The following is a 23,109-nucleotide window of genomic DNA, read 5'->3' as shown; positions in this document are numbered from 1 at the left end:
GTAAATCAATCCAGCACTTCCCTGTATTGTTCTCATGTTGTTGCTAAAACGCCTGTGTGTTATTATTTTTTATGCCTTTTTATGTGGATTAGGTTAATTTCTGTTCATCATTTGATTAAGCATTGTTTTTGTTTCAGGGAGAATCTGGATCAAGAGGACCTCCTGGGCAAAATGGCGCACCGGTAAGTCTGCAACATGTTCAACATGTTTGATGCTGCTCAGTAAACACTGATGGTGTTTTAAGTCATCTGTTTTGCTCCCTGTTTATCTTTTTAATGTTTCTCTTGCCTTCCTAAGGGTCCATCTGGAGGACAGGGATCTCCTGGAGATGTTGGTGATCCTGGACATATGGTATAACATCATTCTTCTGTACATTATGTTAATTGCATTATTCTGTTGTTCATGTACTGCTGCTTAGAGAGAAGGATTGGCCTAAATATATTATTATATTACGGTGGGGGAGATTCAGAAGCACGAGTGATTGATGGATGTTTTAATCTGACCTTGTGTTTCAGGGTCACTCTGGCCAAAGAGGACCCGAGGGCCCTCCAGGGAAACCAGGTGAAGATGTAAGTCAGCTCTTGGCTCTTTGTATGTCATGATGTGTGCAACTCCTGAAAGACAAAAAAAACACAAATGCTTACTTTAAGTGAACATTTCTAGTTTAATCTGCATTCACTTTTCTGTTAAACACTTATTCTATTGTTTCATCTAATACTGTAATCAGTAGGAAAGTTAGAAAAAAAGGTCCAACTCAGAGCGTGCGAGTGTAAATCTGTCATCATGAATTAGTACTTCTCACAGTGCAGGCCTGGCTGATTTCTCACTGCTGTGAAGTGGAAAATACTGGAGCTGCTCGATGATTACATGGAACTGAACTGTCAAAGTTCAGAGTGTGGTTATAATTACCTGTCATCAGTGACTTTTAAACTCTCTTTTTTTTCAGGCCAAACTGACAAAAGGTTGATCATCCCTTTAATCCAATTTCTCGAACATGTTTTACAGCATTTTGTTGTTGTTTTCCTGCCATGGGTCTATAAGACACAATTGAGGACTATGAATAGGTGACAGCGCAGGTGTCAGGAGGAATTACAAAATGAAAGTAGTTGGTTCCTACAAGAATACAACATTATGTGTAATTAAGTTTGCATTAAAAAAAAATGGTAGAGAAAAAAACATGGAAAACATTAGACAACATGAACTTTTCATCAGGGATGGCGTACCTCTGATTGTATGTGAGAGTCAGTTCAGATTTTGCTTTAATTGAATAAAAAATCTCCTGCTGTATAACATGCTCCAGCTCTGTGCCTTTTCTAGAATACCAAGTATGTAGTTTGGAGCTTGTCATGTTACACAAGAACAAAAAGGAGAGATGATGTGTGTGATTGCATCCAGATATGTGTTTAATATGTAAATCTAATGTTCCTCACACAGGGTGAAGCAGGCAAAGCAGGAAATCCTGGAGAAGTGGGATTCCCTGGATCAGCGGTAAGCTTCTCCACCACTATACCTTCATTACATTCAAACCGATTATTAACTAAATCGAGCTGTAATCTTGTTGTAATCTCCATGCTGTTAGTTGTTAATGCATATAACTGACAGTGCTGTTTACATATTTCAGGGATCTAGAGGGTTTCCAGGTACACCTGGGCCTCCTGGACTGAAGGGTCACAGAGTGAGTAGAAATATTTATGGACATTCATGAACCAATATTCACATATCTCACAAGATTTGTTCTTTTTCTCTGATTTACCCTTTATCAAAGTGCACCACAATTACTTTAGAAATCTACTTCCATTTAACTATTTTTCTTTATTTTCCTGCATGAACCCTGAAGAAAAATATGTGATGTTACTCAGCTCTGCAAACAAAACAAAAAGGAAAGTAAGATGTGTAACTTTTTTTATTTATTTTTTAAACAGGGGCATGGTGGACCACTTGGACAAAAGGGTGAATTTGGAGCTGTTGGATCTAAGGTATAAACAAAAGTCAAATATAATTTTAAATTCCAATCTCCCACTCATTACATACAGTACTTGCCTTCCTATCAAGGCCAGTAAAACATCTTGTCATACATCATAACTCTCCTATTGCAACCAAACAACCAATCCGTTTTTCTTTGGTTTTCTAGGGTGCTAATGGCCCTCCTGGTCCAATGGGAGGTCCTGGACCAATGGTAAGTACTCTAATATTCTAAAAATAGAGTCATCTAATGTTGATGTAAAGTCTTCATAAAGCTAATGCTGAAGAAAGTCTGATGAAGGCTTGTGGGTATTTTTTCCATACCTTTCTGACATTTTACCGACAATACGGTAATATTGCGGTATTTGCGATAGGTGTCACTGTGTATGTATGATACCGTATTGTCTAGTAGTGATGCGCGGATCGAGATTTTTAATTTTGATACCTGCACCCTTATGAAAGCCAATCCACATCTCCTGACCCGCATACATATGTCAGTCAACCAGACCTGAACCACAAACCGCTTAGGTAGAGGTAAAGGCAAAACTCAAAATAAGAGAAAATAATGAGTGTCTTACCTGTTCATCAGGTACCACAGCGGAGAAACAGCTGAATAAATGTCAGGAACAAAGTTACTGAAGGCCACAAGATGGATAACCTCACAGACAAGGAATTGTCTGGCGAGTTTGATTCACAACAAACATAACAAGACACGAATAGTTCATATTTTGGCTAAACTTTCGCTCGAAGTTAAAAACTTTGAATCACTTATTCTGCAGTCTTCACTTCCTACGAGCAGAAATAAGGACAGCGCCACCCTGCAGTTGCGACCCACACTGTGGTCAGATGAGGAATTACATGATGCCTTTAAGTGCTCCTCGTAAACTCCAATTTTACTGTGAGTCTAGGTATTTTTGACAGTATTGAAAATCATACCAGGTATACCGTGATACCGCGATACCGCCTGGTCTAAAATCAATACAAGGGATACAAAAAAATATTATTATCCATACTACTACGACTACTACTACTAATAATAATAATAATAATAATAATAATAATAATAATAATAATAAAAGTTCACAAAATAAGTGAATAAAATAAAGTCACTAATGTCTACAAACTCTTATTGATTGAAAGCCAGACAGGAAAGAATTCAACCCTTCACTACACTTTGGAACAACTAACAGATTCATGCCAGAGGACCTGAGGGGTCAAACTGGTTCATATAGTTTACTGTTAGCATGTGAAGCATAAAGGCCAATGCAAGACCATGAAGACAATTTTTAAATCAATACAGACACTGACAGCCAACCAATGTAGGGATTTTAGAAAACAGGTGTATTGTTTTCTCTCCTTCTGGTCCTGGTTAGCTCTCCAGCTGCAGATAGCTCAGTATCACATGTGTGAATATAGTTTATGTCCTTTGACAGTACGTCCCACTACTGCGGTACTGGCATAGAAAGGACACCACATTTGTGTTTCCATGTATAAAAAAACTTGATTCCGACACCAATAGCTCTGATTACTCTGAAAATGTGTTATAGTTGCATAAATTAGTGAAATTAAACAGGTAGGCAGTTAAGGTGTTACTTAGTCAGCAGTGCCAGTATATTCCATCTCTGTAATGTTAAAATGTGGTGCCGACCACAGCCTATTCTCTTATCTTGAATGGCAAGGCTATATCCAGTGAACCCTCTTTAAATTCTGAAAGTTTAAACATTTGCATGGAGTAGACAGCTATAATGAATCACTTTCTGTTTACAACAGGGTCCTGCTGGGATGTCAGGGGAGAGAGGACGCTCTGGACCCAGCGGCACACCAGTAAGCATGAAATGATAATCCATCAGAAATTTTTGCTATCATGATTCTGCATTTTTCTTTCTAATGTTGCACGTTTTAGAAGTAATGGGTAGGTGTATGTTACTGATATGTGTATTATGTTTTCGTCAGTGCCATTTAAAACAAAACAAACAACCAATAACATCAAGTCTAAATGATGAGTTTTTGTCTCTCAGGGTAAGCGTGGTATGCCTGGCAACACCGGAAAAACAGGTCCAATGGTAAGTCAGCAATAATGCTTATAATGTGCTATCCTTTTTCATTTGTTTAATTTAGGTTTTCCTCATTCAGATAAATGTGAAGGCAAATGTTTTGTTGATGATTCTATTCATATCAATTCCACTAAATTGAAAATATGTATAACTTAACAAACATAGACTGATAGTGAGTAATGGCATGATGGCTGTACCCAACTATAACTGGGTGATCAGAATGTTTGTATAATTTGTCACATGAAGGCACATTTTCTGAGTTATATTAGTCTTATTGTTGTATTTGGTTTTGGATGACAGGGTCCCTTGGGTATCAGCGGCGCATCTGGATATCCAGGATCACCAGGAATGAAGGCAAGCACAGTAAAACACACAAAACACAAGACACTCCCTTTTATATGCTTAAAGTAATGGGCCCAGGTAATGATTTGTTTTATGGTAAATCATTTATCTTTTTGGTTGTATTACTATATTATAATTGTTGATATATTACCTATTGCCATGATCTGTTTCTGTTTTAGAGACATAATATAAACTATAAACAAACATTAAAATGTATGAGTGTCACATTTCTGTATGTCAATTGTACTTTGTGATTGTCTTCCACAGGGACAACCTGGTCCCACAGGAGTCCGGGGACCAGAGGGTCCTCAGGGACAAAGAGGAGAGACCGGTCACCTGGGGAGAGCTGGAGCAGTTGGCCAAAGGGTTAATTTCTTACCTTACTCATACTTCACACATGATACACATCCCACACTACACATCATGAGGAAGTTACTCATGAAACAGCTTTTGAACTTTCAGTTTTGCTGGAAAACTGTTACAAAAGATAACAAACCTAGGTTATTACCATACAACGTGTCGCTTCAATGATCTAATCGGTGATATTTCGTGTTCAAAGGGTCCCTTGGGTACAGATGGTGGCACCGGTACCAAAGGACCAGTGGTATGTTAATAGTTTTCAGTTTAAACATCATATTTATTTTTCATGCTTATGGTTACACTGAGGTTACATGGTTGACTCTCCATAGGGTAATCTTGGTCCACAAGGTCAAGGTGGCCATCTTGGACCCCATGGCCCACCAGGACCTCAGGGAAGCACCGGTCAGCCTGGTATCAAAGGACAACTGGTATACTGACTCTAGCTTTTCTGTGTATTATCAATTCTTGCTAAGTGATAGTTTGGATGTGTAGAAGATTCATATTTTTTGCATGTTTGCGTTATAGGGAGACGTTGGTGTACCAGGATTTAAAGGAGAGGCCGGACCAAAAGGAGAATTTGTAAGCAACTACATCTGCTTATATTTTGTTTATATTTCTAGACATGGACAAGTAAATAAAATAAGGGGACAGGTAAGACTTGCTCATACTTTGATTTTGTGGCTTGTGTGTCAATTTTGTAGGGTCCACAAGGCTCCCAGGGAGTGATTGGACCTCAGGGTGAGGAAGGAAAGCGTGGGCCTCGGGGAGACCCCGGCTCTGTTGGCCCTCTTGGTCCCGTCGGTGAAAGAGTGAGTCAACATTTTTCCTACTACTGTAATATTTATGTCAGAGGGCTGTGCTTTAAGGACAGAGGTCATCTCAAAATTAATTCAGTAGGAAAAAGTAATTACTTTGGGAGAGAAATCACTTTTGGTAAAGTAGTGTGTGAAATAGGAAATGCTCCCATTTATCTGTAAAATATTACTATACTATATTGCCTTGTGAATAATAGCAAACTATGGTTGGTTAGCACTGTCGTTTCACAGTAAGAGGTTCCTGTTTTTGAATCCACTGACCAGCTGTGGCCTTCACTTTGGCATGTTTTGCATGTTTTCCCCGTGTGTGTGAGCTTCCTCCTGGAGCTCTGGGTTCCTGCCACAATCCAAAACTTATCTGAACGGAAGAATCTAAATTTCCCCAACACTGGCAACTGCAACCCCATAACCCTGCACAACATAAACCTTTCATTAAGGTTGCTTGGACAGCCAACACAAGAATTTAAGAATTTGATCTTGGTTTGTTAACTCCACTGATCTGGTTACATGCAGATGTAACCCAGCTTTTCTGAGAGAATCAAAGTGTAAATGTGATAAAGTATCTAAATCATGATGTGTTTTTCAGGGCGCTCCTGGTAACAGAGGATTCCCTGGTGCTGATGGGCTGCCAGGACCTAAGGTATAACTATTACTTCTACAAATTAGTCTACTTCTGATGTTATGTCTAGATAAATGGGGCAAGATTCTGTATGTTAACATAATGGGAGAGTTTGTGCTGTGAATGTTTTCTTTGGAACTCACCTTTCAATCAGAAATTGAAATAATGATAATTTATATTATTCTTTCTGAAGGGTGCTCAAGGAGATCGTGGAATATCTGGCATTCTTGGACCTAAAGGTTCTCTTGGGGACCCTGGCCGTACAGGAGAACCTGGTCTACCAGGTGCAAGGGTAACACCGAAGACCTTGAAATTTCACTTTTGAGCTACCGTATCTGATAATTCTTTCATATATCCACATTGTTTATTTTGACATCCCCATTTCCAATACTTACATTTTTGATCTCCTTTCCAAAGGGTCTTACTGGTACCCCCGGAGTCCAAGGGGCAGAGGGCAAGCTAGGACCACTGGTAGGTTACATTTCTTAATCACAGACTAGATGTTGGGCATACAATGTGTTTTTGTTACAAGCATTACATGTAAGCTATGATGAAACACTGAGGATGCCTAATTCAAGGTATGGTTTACTTCTTGTTTAGGGTGCCCCAGGTGAAGATGGCCGTCCAGGTCCCGCTGGGTCCATTGGAAACAGAGGACCTGCAGGAACTATGGGAGTGCCAGGCCCCAAAGGCTTCACTGTAAGGCTGCACAGTCACTCAGACTTTGCACTAAAAGTCAGTCTGTTTCATTTCTAACTCAAAACATGTTTTACATTCAAAGGGTGACCCAGGAAAGACAGGTGAACAAGGATCTGCAGGAGTGGCAGGTCAAAGAGTGAGTACTTTTTATGAATGAAAAAATGTGTTTTTTTACTTTGTTTTGCAATCAACATGGAATACAAGGAACAGGATGTATAAGAATAATAAAGCGCACTGCATTTACTGATAGCATGATCTGTTAATAATCGCCATATACCTTTTGGAAATCGATTTTCCAGTCCTAAACAGATGTGGAATGGACAGGTTTGTTTATTGTCACTTTGTCTTTAGGGTCCTCCTGGCAAAGATGGAGAAGTCGGGCCTGCTGGACCCCCTGGCCCATCTGTAAGTACTTTTACACTCTTTTCTTATATTCATTTTAAACATATGTTTACTGTTATCACAACTAACACAAAAATGAATGTATCTTTTCCAAGGGTGTTGCAGGAGACAGAGGAGAGCAGGGTCCTCCCGGTGTAAATGGATTCCAGGTGTGTAACTGAACTTTGCTGGTCATAAAATGTGAGAAAGTTTGTGAACATAGATGTGGATAGATGTGAGAAGACGTGGCAGCTTTGAAAATTATTAGACCTCAATCTGTGCTACAAATATACCCTGATGGTTATATTCTGACTGTTCTCTTGTGTTGTTAGGGTTTGCCTGGAAATCAAGGCCCCCCTGGAGAATCTGGAAAACCAGGTGACCTAGTGAGTATGACAAAACCTTTAAATGATACTTTACACTTTACACTTGATTTAACCTTATTCCATCAAACTTACTATTTTAAATAGTTTTCACATTTGAAATATCATATCTGGAACTTAATAGGAGTCCGCATAGGAGGCATCTCCATAGCATTATTAAGAGGCAAGGGTAAGCTTAGCTTGCCCAAAATTATCACTGAAAAATTTTAACCTTCAACAAAGTCATGATTTTATTTGGGCAGTAAATACTCTCAAACAGGCTAAGCCTTCCCTAAATTTACTGCTGGCCATTGTGTACCCTGCACTGCACACTGCTAAAGCTACAATTAAGAAAACACTTTTGTCAGCAGTTCAGTGGTTGACAATGCAGCATCCTGTATGTTGACCCAAAGTAAGTGAAATATGACCAGGCTCACTTAAGGTGGAATGACCTTTAAGGTGGACCAGCTATTCTCATTTTAGTGACAATCTCAGCTCCTCCTTTGAGTTTTGCCCACCCCCCATCGTTGACCTTCATTGTGTGTTTCTTTCAGGGTATTCCTGGAGAGCTTGGTTCTGTGGGTCAAATTGGACCAAGGGTAGGTGAATGTCACCATGATAAATTGCATTCACTTTCATTTTTAGTGATTCTGACAACCTGAAACTGATAATATTTCCTCTGCAGGGTGAGCGTGGAATTCCTGGCGAGAGAGGAGAAATGGGTACAACTGGTCTGCAGGGACCTAAAGGAATCCCTGGTGCACCTGGTCCAGATGGGCCAAAGGTACGGTACAGCGCCATCACCTTTATGTGCAGTGAACGTTAAAGGAGAATACTGAGCGCCAAACCCTATTATCAGGAGTGAAAGGCATATTATGCAGGATGTTCCTAAAAAAAAATGTTCCTAAAAAAAAAAAATATTTGGACTCATTTACAATGATCCCTCTCAATCATCACTTATGACCTGCTAGAATGTATCTATGCATCTACAGCGACTCTGCCCTCTGCCTGTATTTTCTTTTTTTCTTATTAGTTTGCTGTGTTTGGGATGTTTCTGGGCGTCCGTCTTTGGGTAATGAGTGTGTAGCTGTTGCTTCAGTGTTTCCCCTACTTCTCCCTCTCTCGCCTTTGCTGTGTGCTGTGTGCTCCTCTGTTCTCTGTGTCTGTTTGACTGAGAGCAGGGCTGAGGTACACACACACACACACACACACACACACACACACACACAAACACACAAACGCAGAGAAGAGAGGCACAGCAAATGTGCTACATCTACATTCACACAACATCAGGCACATTCTCGCAGGGTTAAGCCGAGGTGTAGGCGTGTTTATTTGTACTTTAGAACATAACTGCAATGAAACAATCAGAAAATAATGTTTATGATTGGTTCTCTCTACTGCCACTCACTCTCCTCATTCTCTCTGTAGCTTGCTCCACCACTGCTGCTCTCTCTCACTCTGGTTTTGAGCCGGGGAGGAGGGGCCAACTTTGAATCTTGTGTTTACAAACAGCAACCAAAAAATCCTGCATAGTATGCCTTTAAAGACATTAGCAAGAGCTCAAAAATATGGTTCTGAAACTGATTAAATGATTAATTGATAGACAGATAATTAACAATAATATGAAAACAAATTCATCATGTAGTGCTACCCTATTGAGCAACTTTTCAATGAATGGATCCCCTTTTTATTAGTTTCATGGATACAGAGTCCTGCCAATGCCTTCACACTATGTCACAGATTTACAGGTGGTGGTAATGCACAATGGTGAAGGCTATAAGCTTGCAAACAACGATGTAAACATATAGATTTAAATATGTTCAATAAATTGACTTTGCATTCTTTCTATGACAAAGGAAATTAATTCAACAAGTTCATTAGACCTCAAGGATGGAAAGAGATACTGAACATAGACGTAACATTTGTTTGTTTAAGCGAAAACTCATCTAGTGACCTTTCAATAATCAAAACAAAAATGAGAAATATTTGCCAGTTCCTGCTTCACTGGCTGCAGTAAAGCAGGTATAGTATAGTATAGTATAGTATAGTATAGTATAGTATAGTATAGTATAGTATAGTATAGTATAGTATAGTAGTAGTTTGTGATGCTTCTAATTTTATTCAGAATATATGGTCTGATTGTATAAATTCCAAATATGCTCATCACCTGTAAGACATAAAAAGCCTGATAACGTTGGTGTTTCTCAATGAAGGGTAGCCCTGGTCCCCCTGGTGCACTTGGTGATGTGGGTCCTCCAGGTCTTCAGGGAATGCCAGGAGAGAGGGGCATCTCTGGTCCACCTGGACCTAAAGGTGACAGAGTAAGTTCATCACAGTTTTCTTTATAATGTCAGTAAGTCTTCCATGTGGTTTATTTACATGATACACTATTAATCAACTAAATATATCTCAGTGCACAAGGAGTGTATTCATGTTGACTTGTCTTGGTAATCTTTAGAAGATGCCAGTTCTCAAGTTCTCAGTCCTCAAATAACAATCAACACGTTTGTGACTCTGGTGCATGTTGCCAGCTGGAGTTCTGATCACTGTTATTACTGTAACAGTAAATAAATGACCCTTACATCTGCCTTTCTCTTGTATAGGGAAACATCGGTGAGAAAGGATCAGAGGGTACACCTGGAAATGATGGCGCAAGGGTGAGTAATGTATCTTTCACTCAATGCAAACAAATGTTGTGTTTCATCAATCAGGAATCAGGAAGTTCATTTTACACTTGGTAGAAAAGAAAGGCTAGAATGTGTTACGTATGGGTGCATGCTTGAGACTTGTCACAGCTTGCCCAAAGAATTGTGTCCACTGACTTGATTGCACAACTTAACAGTGAGATCTACAATCAGACTTCTTTACTGTCAACAGGGTGCTCCAGGTCCCGTTGGCCCGCTAGGACCTGCAGGACCCAGTGGTGAGAAGGTAGAGTATTTTTTTCTGACATAAATTAAGAGACTGCTTTTCAAATCACAGTGGATAAAGGTTATGGCTGCAGGAAGTTATGGGTACTTGGGGGGGAAGTGCTTGTTCCCATGATGCCTACTATATACCTAAATCCTTCTGCTCATTTATTTTCTTGGCTGCGTCTGACTGTATTTTCCAGCTTGTAAAGGACAGTTTTTGGCTTACATTGGTTTGGCAAACATAAATATACTGGATTCATGGGACAGCACTGTCTCATCGAACAGTCATATTACTGTCAGTGAACTTGTAACATCCTTGTAGGGAGAACCTGGACCCAAAGGACCACTTGGACCTGCAGGATCCAGAGGAGTTCCTGTAAGTAGACCTGGCCGGTCTTTTCAGACTGTGCATTAAGTTTGTTTACGTAATGTTAATTGCACTGCAGTTTTTGAAGTGTACATTATTACAGAGTACTTTGATGTAATAATTGATAATTATTCAACTGCAGGGAGCAAGAGGTGACCCTGGCCCAATTGGTGCAGTTGGCTTTGCTGGACCCCCTGTAAGTAGTCATTCATTGAATTGTCATATTTTACATTGATTGTATAACAATGCTCTTTGATTTATTTCCTAAAACATATTTGATATATATGATAAAACTTCAAGAGGCGACATAGAACTGATGTATTCTTTTTATTATTACCTACATTTTACAGGGTCCTGATGGTCAACCTGGAGTTAAGGGAGAGCCTGGAGAACCAGGCCAGAAAGGAGATGCTGGGTCTCCAGGACCTCAGGGCTTGGCCGGTGCTCATGGACCTCCTGTGAGTTGCAAACATAAAAACTACATGAAATAGTTGTTCTGGCACATTTTCACAATATTCTAAACAGTGTCATCAGGCAGCTTTGGACTTTTAATTGGTCCAGTTTGAAAGTTTTTGTATATGAATTCCTGCAAAACAGATTTTCTGCAAATATACTGTGTGATAAGTCATTTTATAATAACATGTTATTTTTGTAGGGGCCTAGTGGTGTTGCTGGACTGAAAGGAGGAAGAGGAACACAGGGTGCACCGGTAAGAGCATTTCATAATTATATAAGTGTTATGTTTAGGTGACATTAAATAAAAAATAAAATGACTCCATGAGCAAAGGATATGATATGTTTTATAAATAACATTAACCACCTAATCTCCTCATTTCTTTTTCAAATAGTGCATTTTCTAACTTTTAAACATCATCTAAAGCCTTAATATATATTTTTTTGCTTTCAGGGCCCCACTGGTTTCCCTGGATCTGCAGGAAGAGTTGGTCCACCAGGCCCATCTGTAAGTACTCTCCCTGGTGTGAATAAAAACATATTTAGGATATCTGGTGGAAATATTTGTCATATGAGCTTCGATTTTCATGAGTTAGCAATGTCTTAACATTACATAACATCAGAATTAGATGAAATCCAGACAGTGGAGACAACATAAACAATAACTGCTTCTGTTTTAATTCTTTAACTCTATTGAACTCTACTCAGTTAATGTACTATGTGTTTATAGTAAAATGTTAAATAACTGTTAACAGTAAGTAAAAGCAGTCTTCAGTACTGTAACGCACCGTAACTGTGCATCTGTGACCATTCATGCAACCACCCGCTGTCTACAGTTTGTACAAATATTTGTACTTTAAGGCTTCAGTGTCTTTTGGATCAAAGTGATTGTCTGGTTGTCTAATAGCATCTGAAACCCCCTTTCCCATGTGGTGGTGGTATGGGAGTGGCTGCATCCGATGATTTTTAATTTTCCAAAACAGACAATTAATTCACTATCACGCAAACTTTACGCAGTGATTGGCCAGCTGTGCAGAAGCATATAAACACGTTTGCTTTTATGGGAGGACAGCGTGTAGAACAAACTAGTTTGTTTGAAAAATACAAAGAACTTAATACTATTTGACTTCATGCAACATTGCATCTTATGAACACAACCATTCCTGACAGGGTCCAGTTGGAGAACCTGGACCCCTGGGACTCCCTGGGAAAGAGGGTCCTCGAGGACTCCGTGGAGATCATGGATCCCCAGGAAGACAAGGAGAGCGCGGACCAGCTGGACCATCAGGGAGCCTAGGAGACAAAGGAGACTCTGGAGAAGACGGACCCACGGTAAATTGATGTTACAGTTACTTTTATGTTTTGAAATAACATTCTAGTTGCCAGTTTAATCCTGACTGACTGACACCAAGACAGGAAATATCTAAATTAGCGGGGGGTGTAAACACTTGGCATCGGTTGCAATTAACTTCAGGTTTAAGTAAAAGATTTCATGTGTTTAACTATGTTTGAATTAATCAAACTCCACAAGTGTCTCAATAGGTTAAACATTGTAATCACAAAAGGACAAAGTGTTTAAATTCAACTTCAACATTTTATGAATTGAAACCAGCACTTTTTAATTGAAGTGCCAGTTTATCATTATAAAGTAAACATAAAATACAGTTTCTTCTCAAACTGAAAACATAATTGTTTTTTTATCAAATTGGGATACACAGAGGTTTCAAAGAATGACATTAAAAGTGGATTTCCTCAATACTATGTATTTCTTACATACTGTGTGGTGATCTTGGCTTTAGGGTCCTGATGGTCCTCCAGGCCCATCGGGAACTACAGGACAGAGAGGCATCGTGGGTCTTCCTGGTCAGAGAGGAGAGCGCGGGATGCCAGGTCTTCCAGGGCCAGCGGTGCGTATCACTTATATATTTAATATTTAATAAAAATCCTGACTTTTTTTATTGACTTTTTGATTTTCAACTTAAACATAAATCATATTTCACCTGTAACTTCCCCACCAGTCCATCTCTTGTATATTTAATGTCAGGGCCTCTACAGTATGAGGTTGGTAGTGATACAGTAGTGGTAGTGTGTTTTGCTGCATTGTTAGCTGCCTGTTTTCTTTTTTTAGGGTCCACCGGGAAAACAGGGATCCATAGGATCAGCTGGAGATAAAGGCCCCCCTGGTCTTGTTGGTGTTCCCGGTGCTAATGGACCTCGTGGAGATCCTGGTCCTGATGTAAGTATACATTTTCATTTGGTTGTGGTTCTACATCACCCCATTGGCATCTCTAATGTCTACAGATGTCTTGACGTTTTTTGTTTTTTTCTCAGGGTCCTGCTGGATCAGATGGCCCACCAGGCAAAGATGGTGTTCTTGGACAAAGGGTAAAAGACAAAGAGACTGAAACAATGACCTATGTTTTGCTTTGTATGTTATGTTATGTTACTGACAAATGATACTTTTCCAGGGAGACAGAGGAGATCATGGCCCAGAGGGTTTGGCTGGCTCTCAGGGACTTCCAGGCCCTCCAGGTCCTGTGGGTGCATCAGGTGGTGCTGGAAGGAGAGGAGATGCTGTAAGTAGATTTTTCACTTTCTTTTTCTGACTGCTATGCCCAGAAGAGTCTGTTCTGTCAGTTTATCTGTCTGCCTGTCAGCGCAATACAAGAACGTGTTAAGAGATTCACACATTTACTAACAAACAGATGATTACATTCTTGGAGCAGAGGCGATTAAAATCCTGAGGGCATGTCGAAGCGTGAATGAATTTAATACGAAGTGATAGGAATGATGTGTTTTGTATAACAAGTACAGTAGTTGGAGAGTTCTTCAGTGTTGGCAGAGGTCTGTGTTCCCTCAGGGCTTTCTCACAACTCTGTTCATTTGCAGGGCTCAAGAGGACCTGTTGGTCCTCCCGGCTCAGCTGGAAAGAGAGGATTAGTGGTGAGTCTCCAACTGTGAACATCTTGAGTTTATGTTATAATGCTAAGAGCCGACATACACTGAATGCTTTGCAGATTATTTGTCTAATGGTACAATAAAAGCAATCTTACCCATTTTAATACAACAATAAACACATGAAATGTGTGTATTTCAGGGACCCCAAGGACCAAGAGGAGATAAGGGTGACTTGGGTGATCACGGAGAGAGAGGGCAGAAGGGACACCGAGGCTTCACTGGTTTGCAGGGTCTTCCAGGGCCTCCAGTAAGTCTGAGTGATGCTCAATAATCTGATCAGAGCATGCTGAGTCATCTCTTCTTCTGATTTATCTCAAAATCTTTCCTAACACACATGGTGTAGATGCAGTTAGGTTTTTTATTTTTTATTTTTTGCCATTGTTCAGGTGCACTTGTGCCAACTGTATTTATAAACGGTAGTAATGAAATTATCAAAAGTTGAAATGCAGTCACTTAACTCTTAATGATTTCTGGATCCTTTAACTCTTTTGATCTCACACAACTGTCACATAGAATCTGTGGTTTCACACATATTTTCAACCATTAGGAACAGCCTAATGAGGAGAAATATGTTTATACTGTTGTAGTATGAAGTTACATGTAAAGTGACAGTTTATATTTTTCTGCAAATATGCTTATATATTAATAATTAATATTGCTTCTAGGGTACAACAGGTGAGCAGGGAGCTTCAGGAATCCTCGGACCAAGTGGCCCAAGGGTAAATGCAACATCTACATTTGTTTCAGGAGGAAAAACTGTTTTCTGAATGTCATCTGTTGCAAACACATTAGCATTTTTATTATGTGCTTCAATTTCATGCCACCATTCAATTTGGAATTAAACTAACAGTCTTTATTGAAATGTGATTCAGGGACCACCTGGGCCTGTCGGGCCTTCTGGAAAGGAAGGATACACTGGACAGACAGGGCCGATGGGACCACCTGGAACTCGTGGACTCAGTGGAGAAATTGGACCAGAGGTACTATCTCATTATACAGTGTAGTGAGGAAGTTCTTCCTTTTGCTGAACTAATAAAAGATTGTAACACATTTAATGCAAAAAAAGAGGCAGTAAGATTTTGTGTGAGTTAGAAACAGCTGTCAAAAACAGTCATTAAATCATTGAACATCTTTTAAACAGATGTTTAAGGCCCACAAGATTGTTTTGGTGTCTCATTATTGTATTCCTGAAAACACAAAAAAACAACGCAAAAACTCAAGTGAAACACAATAAAAATTGTTTCTATCCCGAAATCAACAGGGCCCACCAGGAGAGTCTGGACCCCCAGGCCCTCCAGGTCCACCAGGACCTCCCATTGCGGCTATGGATGACATGTTTGGAGGCCCTCATGATTACGACTTCGGCCCTCCTCCACCTCCAGAGTTCAGCGAGGACGAGGCTATGCCCAACAGCAACTCCTCCACCATAATGCCAGTCGACCCCAGCGTTCAGGCCACCCTGAAGGCCCTCACCAGCCAGATCGACAGCATGAAGAGCCCAGATGGCAGCAAGAAACATCCTGCCAGGACCTGTGACGACCTGAAGAGATGCTACCCCATGAAGAAGAGTGGTGAGTGTTTGGGGAGACTTGACTTGTTATTCAGTAAAACTGTGTCAATTCCCAAGTTTAAATGAATTGTTGCTTCGTTAGTTTTGCTAGAATAAAATATTGAACATTTAAGCAAACTTGTTTTCTACTCTTTAAATGTGCTGAACAGAGCTTCAATGCACAACTTAGGAGAGACTGTGTTGTGCTGTATGAATTTAAATCACATTCTTCTTCTCTATCTTGGTCTTCTACTTTATTATGGTCTTATCTCAGCTTTTATTTTTCCATTTCATTTCCCCAGTAATCTCTCAGATGATAAATCTAGAAATATATTGAGGCCATGATGTCTCTGAACTGTGAACTAACATGGCCTGCAGGTAATATCTCTGATTTATTTTCACATTCCTCCCGATCATTTTGTTATGTAGGTGAATTCTGGGTGGATCCAAACCAAGGTAGTGCTGAGGATGCCATCAAAGTGCACTGCAACATGGACACCGGAGAGACCTGCATCACTGCCAACCCCTCCAGCATACCTCGTAAAGTGTGGTGGAGCTCGTCCAGGAACAAACCTGTGTGGTTCGGCGCTGACATCAACCGTGGAACACATGTGAGTGGTTAGATTACAGTGATGGGAAAGAGAAATGCAGGGCTGTGTACGGCAAAGTTACAGTAAGGTAGTAACTCAGTACTCAGTAAAGTAGTAACAGTAATTGGTAATTGAAACGTTATTACAACTGAACTGAACAAGACTGAGCGAGAAAGTTGTGCTCAAAAAGTGCATTATATATCAGCACAACTCAAATTTGGGGAAAGAACTAACTACTATTAGTAGTGCATTATTAATTCCTAATGATTTGGCTGATCCGGTTAGGCCCTGTATTAAATAGCTGTATTTGTGTCTCTAGTTCTCTTATGGCAACAAAGAGCAGGCGGCAAACTCCATCACGGTCCAGATGACATTCATCCGCCTACTCTCCAAAGAGGCGTCCCAGACCATTACCTACCACTGCAAGAACTCTGTGGGCTACAAGGACGATAAGAACGGCAACTTGAAGAAGGCCGTGCTCCTCAAAGGTTCCAACGACCTGGAGCTCAAAGCAGAGGGAAACAACCGGTTCAGATACACAGTGTTGGAGGACTCCTGCACAGTAAGTTCTCACATCTCTTCACATATTTATAAAGTGTATCAAAGGACAAGGAAAGGCCTTATATATGCTCTATATTTTCTGTCAACAAATCCCATGAAAAAGTCTGAAACCAAAGTGTTTCTGTCTCTCAAAACTTTCTCATTGTGTGATCCTGCTTCTGTCTGTAGAACCCCAAAATAATTCATTCCTACACAAACTTTAAAAATGGCTAACAAGCAGAAAGTTTTCCTTTTTATTTAAAAGAGGTTCAGTCATCATCTGAAACCTTTGAGTAATATTTTAACTCATCTTAAAGCTGCGTCAATCAATAGTTTTATATGAGTGATAGGTCAAATGACTGTGTATGTGAAAGGTGTAGCTTTACACTCACATCACTCAGTCTAAAAGTCTCTGATTATTCTTTTTCTGTCCATCACCACACAGCAGACAAAGGTTGCGACTACCTGGGGAACTTACTGTTGCACCGCCATTTAGCAGCTTCGACATTTTTCCTCAGGAGACTAAAACAAGAGCTAAAGCGAGAGTGAATATTGGACTTACAGTTGGCAGGTGGCCAGAAACACAACTCCAAATGAATGCTAATGTTGCTCCGTGTCTGCTGGGTGTGTAAATAGCTGCTGATAATTCACATAATTCAGTGTATTAGTGAGCCTTTTGGCAGCAGGAAGATGCATGTGGGAATAAGTTAAAAAAAACAACTACGTTTGTTGTTTGTCATAATTATGTTGAAGAACAATGGAGGCCTGTGGCACAGAAGAATAATAGATATCACAGTTTGGCCTGACAGACAATACTTAGTAAAGTCCAATCAAGTGATTTGTTGACTAAAGGGAAAATATAAAACATATGTTAAGGGTCTGAGGTTGCTGTGAAAACAATAAAAAATCCAAGATGAGATTTATTTGTCTAATGCAATTATACCTCTGTGTGTGTGTGTGGAGCGAACTCATTAAAATACAATTCACTGCTTTATTGAGATGTAGCTCTCCTTATTATAGAGAACAATGAAGTTACTGACTGAACTTCTGTTGTTTTAACTTTTACAGCAAGCGACTGGCAACTGGGGCAAGACAGTGTTTGAGTACAGGACACAGAAAACAGCAAGACTTCCCATTGTGGATATTGCACCTGTGGACATTGGTGGCCCCAATCAAGAGTTTGGCATCGATATCGGGCCTGTGTGCTTCTTGTAAAATCGTCAGCAGGGATGCATCGAGGAGAATCCTGAGACTATTGAACTGACAGCTGACGCGATCAGCCACATTGTACATACGAGTACTGAGGACTATTCTGGCCCTGTGGCAAGATATTTATTGTGCATTTTTCGACCCAGTTCAAGACATCAAAGATTTGTAAGTTAGATGAATGTTTTGGAATTTACATAAACAATTGGTAAAAAAAAAAGAAAGAAAAAAAAAAAGAATCTGAATCATTCCTCTGTCTTATTGTGTATGTTTGACTCCAAGCTTCATGCGTTTTAAGCTCACTGTGGTCCAAAGATCTAACTTGTAATTTTACAAAACATATCCCAAAGAGTTACTAAAGATTTATGAATCTGAAAACTTCAAAATGTTAATTATAACTGCTGTTTCATAGCCCCAAAACCATTCCACTGAAGCTACATCCAATGCTTTGTCCTACCACTCCCTAATCTCATAGATTCTTTTTTTTTATTTTTAATGTTTGAATATAAAAAAATACATTGTGGTGCTATTGAGGAAATTAATATAGCCGCTGATGCGTTCACCAGCGTGTGTATTTTCTCCAGACAGTTTTGATGAACAAGTGTCTGTATCAAGTTACTTTAAACTCTGTACCGACCACGTAGAACATTAAAGAAATATCAAGGCTGTGGATTCCTCAGTGTTAGCTACCTCGTCACCGAAACTGAGAAACGATGACACTACATGTAAATCTTTTTTGTTCACAGGTGCTGTTTTGTAAGTAGTGTGAACCTTGTGCACTTCTCCCGGCTACGCGGTACAGGGCAGGGTTTGGGGATGCCAATAAAGATCTTTCTATCAATGATGGAGAGACGAATGAGGTGTCGTGTGAGTGGTGTGTGGTGATTTGTAACATTTTTTCCTTTTTTTTTGTCCTTCAACTGCAATATCGGACAGTTAAGGTAGTACAGAGTATTCTATTTTTATGCATGTCAGTTCCCCCCTTTCAATATCCTGGACTTATATGCTCTTGAAATCTTCTTTTTATACAATTTTTTATAGAATACGGTGGCTGTGAGTGCGTTTGCTTTGTATCTCTTGCTATGCAACAAATTAAACTAAATGCCTGTTAATACCCCAAGCTCCTGTTCTATTAATTCAGGTATAGCTAGGTAATTTTCCTTTCAGTTTGTCTTTTTGCACACAAAATCTAATTTTACATATTGTAAACCTATTTTGTAGATTAAACCAAAAAAAAGCATTTATGTACTTAAATTAGTTTCAGTTGTTTTTTTAACTTGAGCTGTTGAATGTGCCTTCAAGTAATTCTATTGTGACCATTTGGTTCTTATTTGAGTATATTTATTATAGATTTGTAACTTTTGTGAGGCATGACTGCCTGCTAACGCTCCAGAGGCAGAGAAGAGGAGATGAAAGGAGGAGGAGGAGGCTTTCCACACTGGAAGCAGATGAATTTCATCCTTTGAAATAAACATTGAAAATACTTCTTTCTGCCTGTTCTTGTTTGAGATGAATTCATTTGGTCCTTGATAAAAGTCCATACCATAACGGAATAATTTCAGCCTTAAGTGGGTGTAAAATTGTGTAGTAAAAGCAGATCAAATCAGTAGTAAAGGTAACAAAACGTGATGTCATATCACAAAATGAACATGGATTGATGTAGACACAGTGGCCAACTCCTGAAACAAATTACAAACTACATAAATCCTAATAATAATAATGATTAATAAATCATAATAATAAAGAGAGAAGTAAAGTTTTTGTAGTAACATTTTCTTTAATAACTGTAACAGCAAAGTCAATGCAACTGAAAGTAAAATAATGGAATAGTACTGTGTATGAAAGAGGTCCCCCCCATCCACTAACACACAAAAGTGCCTTCTGGTGCAAGAAAAGAGGAGACTAAATGATAAAGTAAAAATATGACAAGTAAATACTGAGATGGCAAGTCAAATTTGTGAAATGCAAAAACACATTTAAAATACAATTCAATAGCAAAAAACAAATTAAAACAAAAAACAATAGGTAGAAAGATCACTAAGCCAAAATAAAAAAAACATGTCATAATGGATTAATTAACAACATAATGTGTGAATTAATGTGTAATGAGTAAAATATGTGCTGTTATGGGCAGGCTGTAAGTTCATGTTAATGACACAGATATCATTTATTTTCTGGCCGGCTTGTGTTTGGCATACAAACAGGAATGTGTTAATACAGAAGTCAAATGGTGCATACACACAAACTGTCTCTTATGAAAATTCTGCCACTGAGTGTACCATTGGACATTTTCAACTATTTACATCTCTCATTACCTGTGCAAGCAAAGGTACTCAAAACTACTCCTTCCATAAGTTTTTTTTCCTCTTTTTTACAAAAATAGTTCTTTTCTATAATGGATCTGAGTTTACCTTGAAATATCGAAAAACCAATCTAAATGCAAATGCATATAAACCTCAAGATGAAAACTGTGACATCTCGACTCAACTGTGGAGTGGATTTTGGCACTTCTTCATACAAACGAGTTAAAAGTACGCGACAAAGAGCATCTTCTTGGCATCAGCAGCGGCTGTCTAGTGGATCCAGAGAGAAGACGGCGCCCTCTAAGGTTAGTCCCATTTTGAACCCCTCCTGAAAGACAAGAGAGACAACAGCTGTTACCTTCAGTAGCCACGCAAGCCAACATGGTTTCTGTTAGATTACAGACCCCGATTTACTTGATAAACAGAACGTTTGAATAATGTTTAGATGAGAGCCAATGGGAAAACAATCTATAAACATCTGAGGGCAAAAAAGAATGAAATACTAAACAAAACACAGATTACAACACTACTGCACCGTCATGCTTGGTTATTCTATCCAAGATCCTAAACTCAAGCAGGAACAACGAGGCATGCATCTCGATAGGGAAACACGCCATTTTTGATTTGGCAAATGGCAAAAACATATGTGGTAAAAAAAAAAATTGCACTTGCAGCTGTTTTAATTTGTTCTTTTATATGAGTTATTGATTTGATTACGGTCCCAATAGTAAAAAGCATTCTTGATAGAATACCACGAGAAGTATTTGCTCACATTTGTAGCCTGTTATTGCTCATAAAAGAAATGAAATAAGCTCTTCAACTAAAGAACAAGAGCTGAAATAACAAATGCAACGTGTCCAGTTCAAAGGATGATAACATCTCACAGGAGATGGAAGAAGCTGGTTTACGTGACACTGGTGGATGTTGGAGCTATGAGCGCATGCAGCAGCCTTTAGAGCATGCAAGACAAAAACACAACAGCACGAAGCAAAGAGTACAAACCATCTCTGCCGCTACAAGTGAAAAGCATAAGAGATGAATTCAGTTGTTAATAATTAAGAAGAGGAATAAGTTAAAGGAAATGTTTGACTACAGAGAGTGTGTCAATGCAACACTGCCTCCTACTGGTTATTGTTTATCAGTTATTTTGCAAACAGAGACACAAACGTGTGGGTTGGAGGGCTCAGCGGCAAACTGCATTTCAGCTCCAGAAGTCATTGTTTTGTAATCATGCTGTACCTCAGCACTTTGCAATTTCATGCTTTACACAGACCCACATGAATGACTGATTGTATTGATCTGACTTTAATAGCATTTGTAATAATTGTCTGACTGTATGCCAATGCTAAGCTGCAACAGCGGCTCTCTAACTTTGTTTTATTTTACGCTGTCTTTCAGGAGAAGAAAAACTGTCCTGCTTCACTAATCTACTGGAACCAATTTAAGGGCAGGTTCACAATATTTCAAGTCTGACTTAAAACAACAGTCAGGTGTTGATGTGAACAGTGAAATAGGTTTTTTTCTCTTTGTAATCATTCCTCCTGTTCGGACTGACTGTTAAAAGATCTCTTTCAAATGTGTTTTCAATGTAAAGTGATGGAGGCCAAAATACACAATGTGTCCACACAGTCATTTAAAAGTAGATGTGAAGCTTCTATTCAGCTTCATCAGTCTGAGTTAATCATATCAAGTGATATCTGACCCATTTACAGTCTTTTTAGCATCAAATTCCATCTTTGTGTTTCCCTGTTGAGCTGTTGTGGAAGTATAGTAACAAAAAGACTTTGGCACTAAAAAGAGTGTCATTTGAAAGATTTCTACTTGATTTGACTCATTTGGACGGCTGGAGCTTCATATTAGCTTCAGATCAACTTTTAAATTTGCACAGAAGGAGGACTGTGGATTTAGTCCTCCATCTCTTACATTGTAAGTTCATTATGAAGGGATTTTCTAATGGTCAGTATGAACAGGAGGAATCATTACAGCAAGAAAAACAGGTTTCAATGTTCATTTGGAGACCTGACTGTTGTTTTAAGACGGACTGAACCCGTCCTTTAACCATGAAAAACATGAACTTTAAAGTTTCATTCACCTTTAACTCAAACAAGTAAAGTTTTAAAGTAAGTAAAGTTAAAACATCGTCCGAGCTCCCACTGAAACCTTGTTGTTTGACCTTCTGTTTGTTCTTCCAGACAGCAGAGTTACAGTTGCTTCTGGTAAGCAACAACATAAATAAACCTTTGACAGTAATAGCTGACAGTTTTTCTTTTCATTTTGTTCTGGTTTCACAAATATAATTACAACTTCTCGTATAAGAACTGCAGTATAGAACGCTGAGAATATTTTAACTTCTAGTCTCTTCATTGGAATGCAAGAAGAGAACATAAACAATGCAACTGGGTGTTTTTATGAATGCAGTTCTAAATGCATGCCTGATAAATCTAAATGAAGAAATTAATCTCATTCACCGCTGAGTCAAGTGAGGATCTCATTTATCGACTGTGCTCAGCCTTTTTCAAAAGAGTCTGAACAGGAATACAGAATTAGGTAGTCCCTCACATCCGATAGTTTTGCCGCTCTACGGCACAAACACAATCTATTCTAACATTTATTTTCATAAAAAGAGATCTGGGG

The 23,109-nt window shown here is 39.1% G+C and overlaps 2 protein-coding genes across 5 annotated transcripts in view; one reads left to right on the top strand and one right to left on the bottom strand.

The window, feature by feature from the left end:
* Nucleotides 1–19,033, top strand: part of LOC133992930 (collagen alpha-2(V) chain-like) — a 42,307-nt gene extending 23,274 nt beyond the window's left edge. Inside the window, exons 9-54 of the mRNA XM_062431729.1 lie at nt 138–182; nt 298–351; nt 516–569; nt 1,435–1,488; nt 1,622–1,675; nt 1,923–1,976; nt 2,132–2,176; nt 3,733–3,786; nt 3,981–4,025; nt 4,317–4,370; nt 4,626–4,724; nt 4,918–4,962; nt 5,048–5,146; nt 5,244–5,297; nt 5,420–5,527; nt 6,120–6,173; nt 6,346–6,444; nt 6,570–6,623; nt 6,753–6,851; nt 6,934–6,987; nt 7,203–7,256; nt 7,349–7,402; nt 7,565–7,618; nt 8,149–8,193; nt 8,280–8,378; nt 9,811–9,918; nt 10,201–10,254; nt 10,475–10,528; nt 10,832–10,885; nt 11,019–11,072; nt 11,227–11,334; nt 11,532–11,585; nt 11,784–11,837; nt 12,500–12,661; nt 13,129–13,236; nt 13,458–13,565; nt 13,661–13,714; nt 13,798–13,905; nt 14,219–14,272; nt 14,427–14,534; nt 14,953–15,006; nt 15,160–15,267; nt 15,549–15,858; nt 16,266–16,447; nt 16,746–16,988; nt 18,035–19,033. Of these exons, the coding sequence (XP_062287713.1) occupies nt 138–182; nt 298–351; nt 516–569; nt 1,435–1,488; nt 1,622–1,675; nt 1,923–1,976; nt 2,132–2,176; nt 3,733–3,786; nt 3,981–4,025; nt 4,317–4,370; nt 4,626–4,724; nt 4,918–4,962; nt 5,048–5,146; nt 5,244–5,297; nt 5,420–5,527; nt 6,120–6,173; nt 6,346–6,444; nt 6,570–6,623; nt 6,753–6,851; nt 6,934–6,987; nt 7,203–7,256; nt 7,349–7,402; nt 7,565–7,618; nt 8,149–8,193; nt 8,280–8,378; nt 9,811–9,918; nt 10,201–10,254; nt 10,475–10,528; nt 10,832–10,885; nt 11,019–11,072; nt 11,227–11,334; nt 11,532–11,585; nt 11,784–11,837; nt 12,500–12,661; nt 13,129–13,236; nt 13,458–13,565; nt 13,661–13,714; nt 13,798–13,905; nt 14,219–14,272; nt 14,427–14,534; nt 14,953–15,006; nt 15,160–15,267; nt 15,549–15,858; nt 16,266–16,447; nt 16,746–16,988; nt 18,035–18,181 (3,870 nt within the window). The 3' untranslated portion in view covers nt 18,182–19,033. The remainder of the gene's footprint in view (nt 1–137; nt 183–297; nt 352–515; nt 570–1,434; nt 1,489–1,621; nt 1,676–1,922; nt 1,977–2,131; nt 2,177–3,732; nt 3,787–3,980; nt 4,026–4,316; nt 4,371–4,625; nt 4,725–4,917; nt 4,963–5,047; nt 5,147–5,243; nt 5,298–5,419; nt 5,528–6,119; nt 6,174–6,345; nt 6,445–6,569; nt 6,624–6,752; nt 6,852–6,933; nt 6,988–7,202; nt 7,257–7,348; nt 7,403–7,564; nt 7,619–8,148; nt 8,194–8,279; nt 8,379–9,810; nt 9,919–10,200; nt 10,255–10,474; nt 10,529–10,831; nt 10,886–11,018; nt 11,073–11,226; nt 11,335–11,531; nt 11,586–11,783; nt 11,838–12,499; nt 12,662–13,128; nt 13,237–13,457; nt 13,566–13,660; nt 13,715–13,797; nt 13,906–14,218; nt 14,273–14,426; nt 14,535–14,952; nt 15,007–15,159; nt 15,268–15,548; nt 15,859–16,265; nt 16,448–16,745; nt 16,989–18,034) is intronic.
* Nucleotides 19,034–19,935: 902 nt separating this feature from the next.
* LOC133992905 (PTB domain-containing engulfment adapter protein 1) overlaps nt 19,936–23,109 on the bottom strand; it is an 83,280-nt gene continuing 80,106 nt past the window's right edge. For all 4 annotated transcript variants that reach the window (XM_062431700.1, XM_062431697.1, XM_062431698.1 and 1 more), the window contains one exon: nt 19,936–20,803. In XM_062431700.1, coding sequence (XP_062287684.1) covers nt 20,732–20,803 — 72 coding nt within the window. In that variant the 3' untranslated portion in view covers nt 19,936–20,731. The remainder of the gene's footprint in view (nt 20,804–23,109) is intronic.

The sequence above is a fragment of the Scomber scombrus genome, chromosome 13 (genome assembly GCF_963691925.1).
Source record: "Scomber scombrus chromosome 13, fScoSco1.1, whole genome shotgun sequence".
In the NCBI taxonomy this organism is placed as follows: domain Eukaryota; kingdom Metazoa; phylum Chordata; class Actinopteri; order Scombriformes; family Scombridae; genus Scomber; species Scomber scombrus.
The sequence above is the reverse complement of the archived record's forward strand: the minus strand, read 5'-3'. Positions and strand labels throughout refer to the sequence as shown.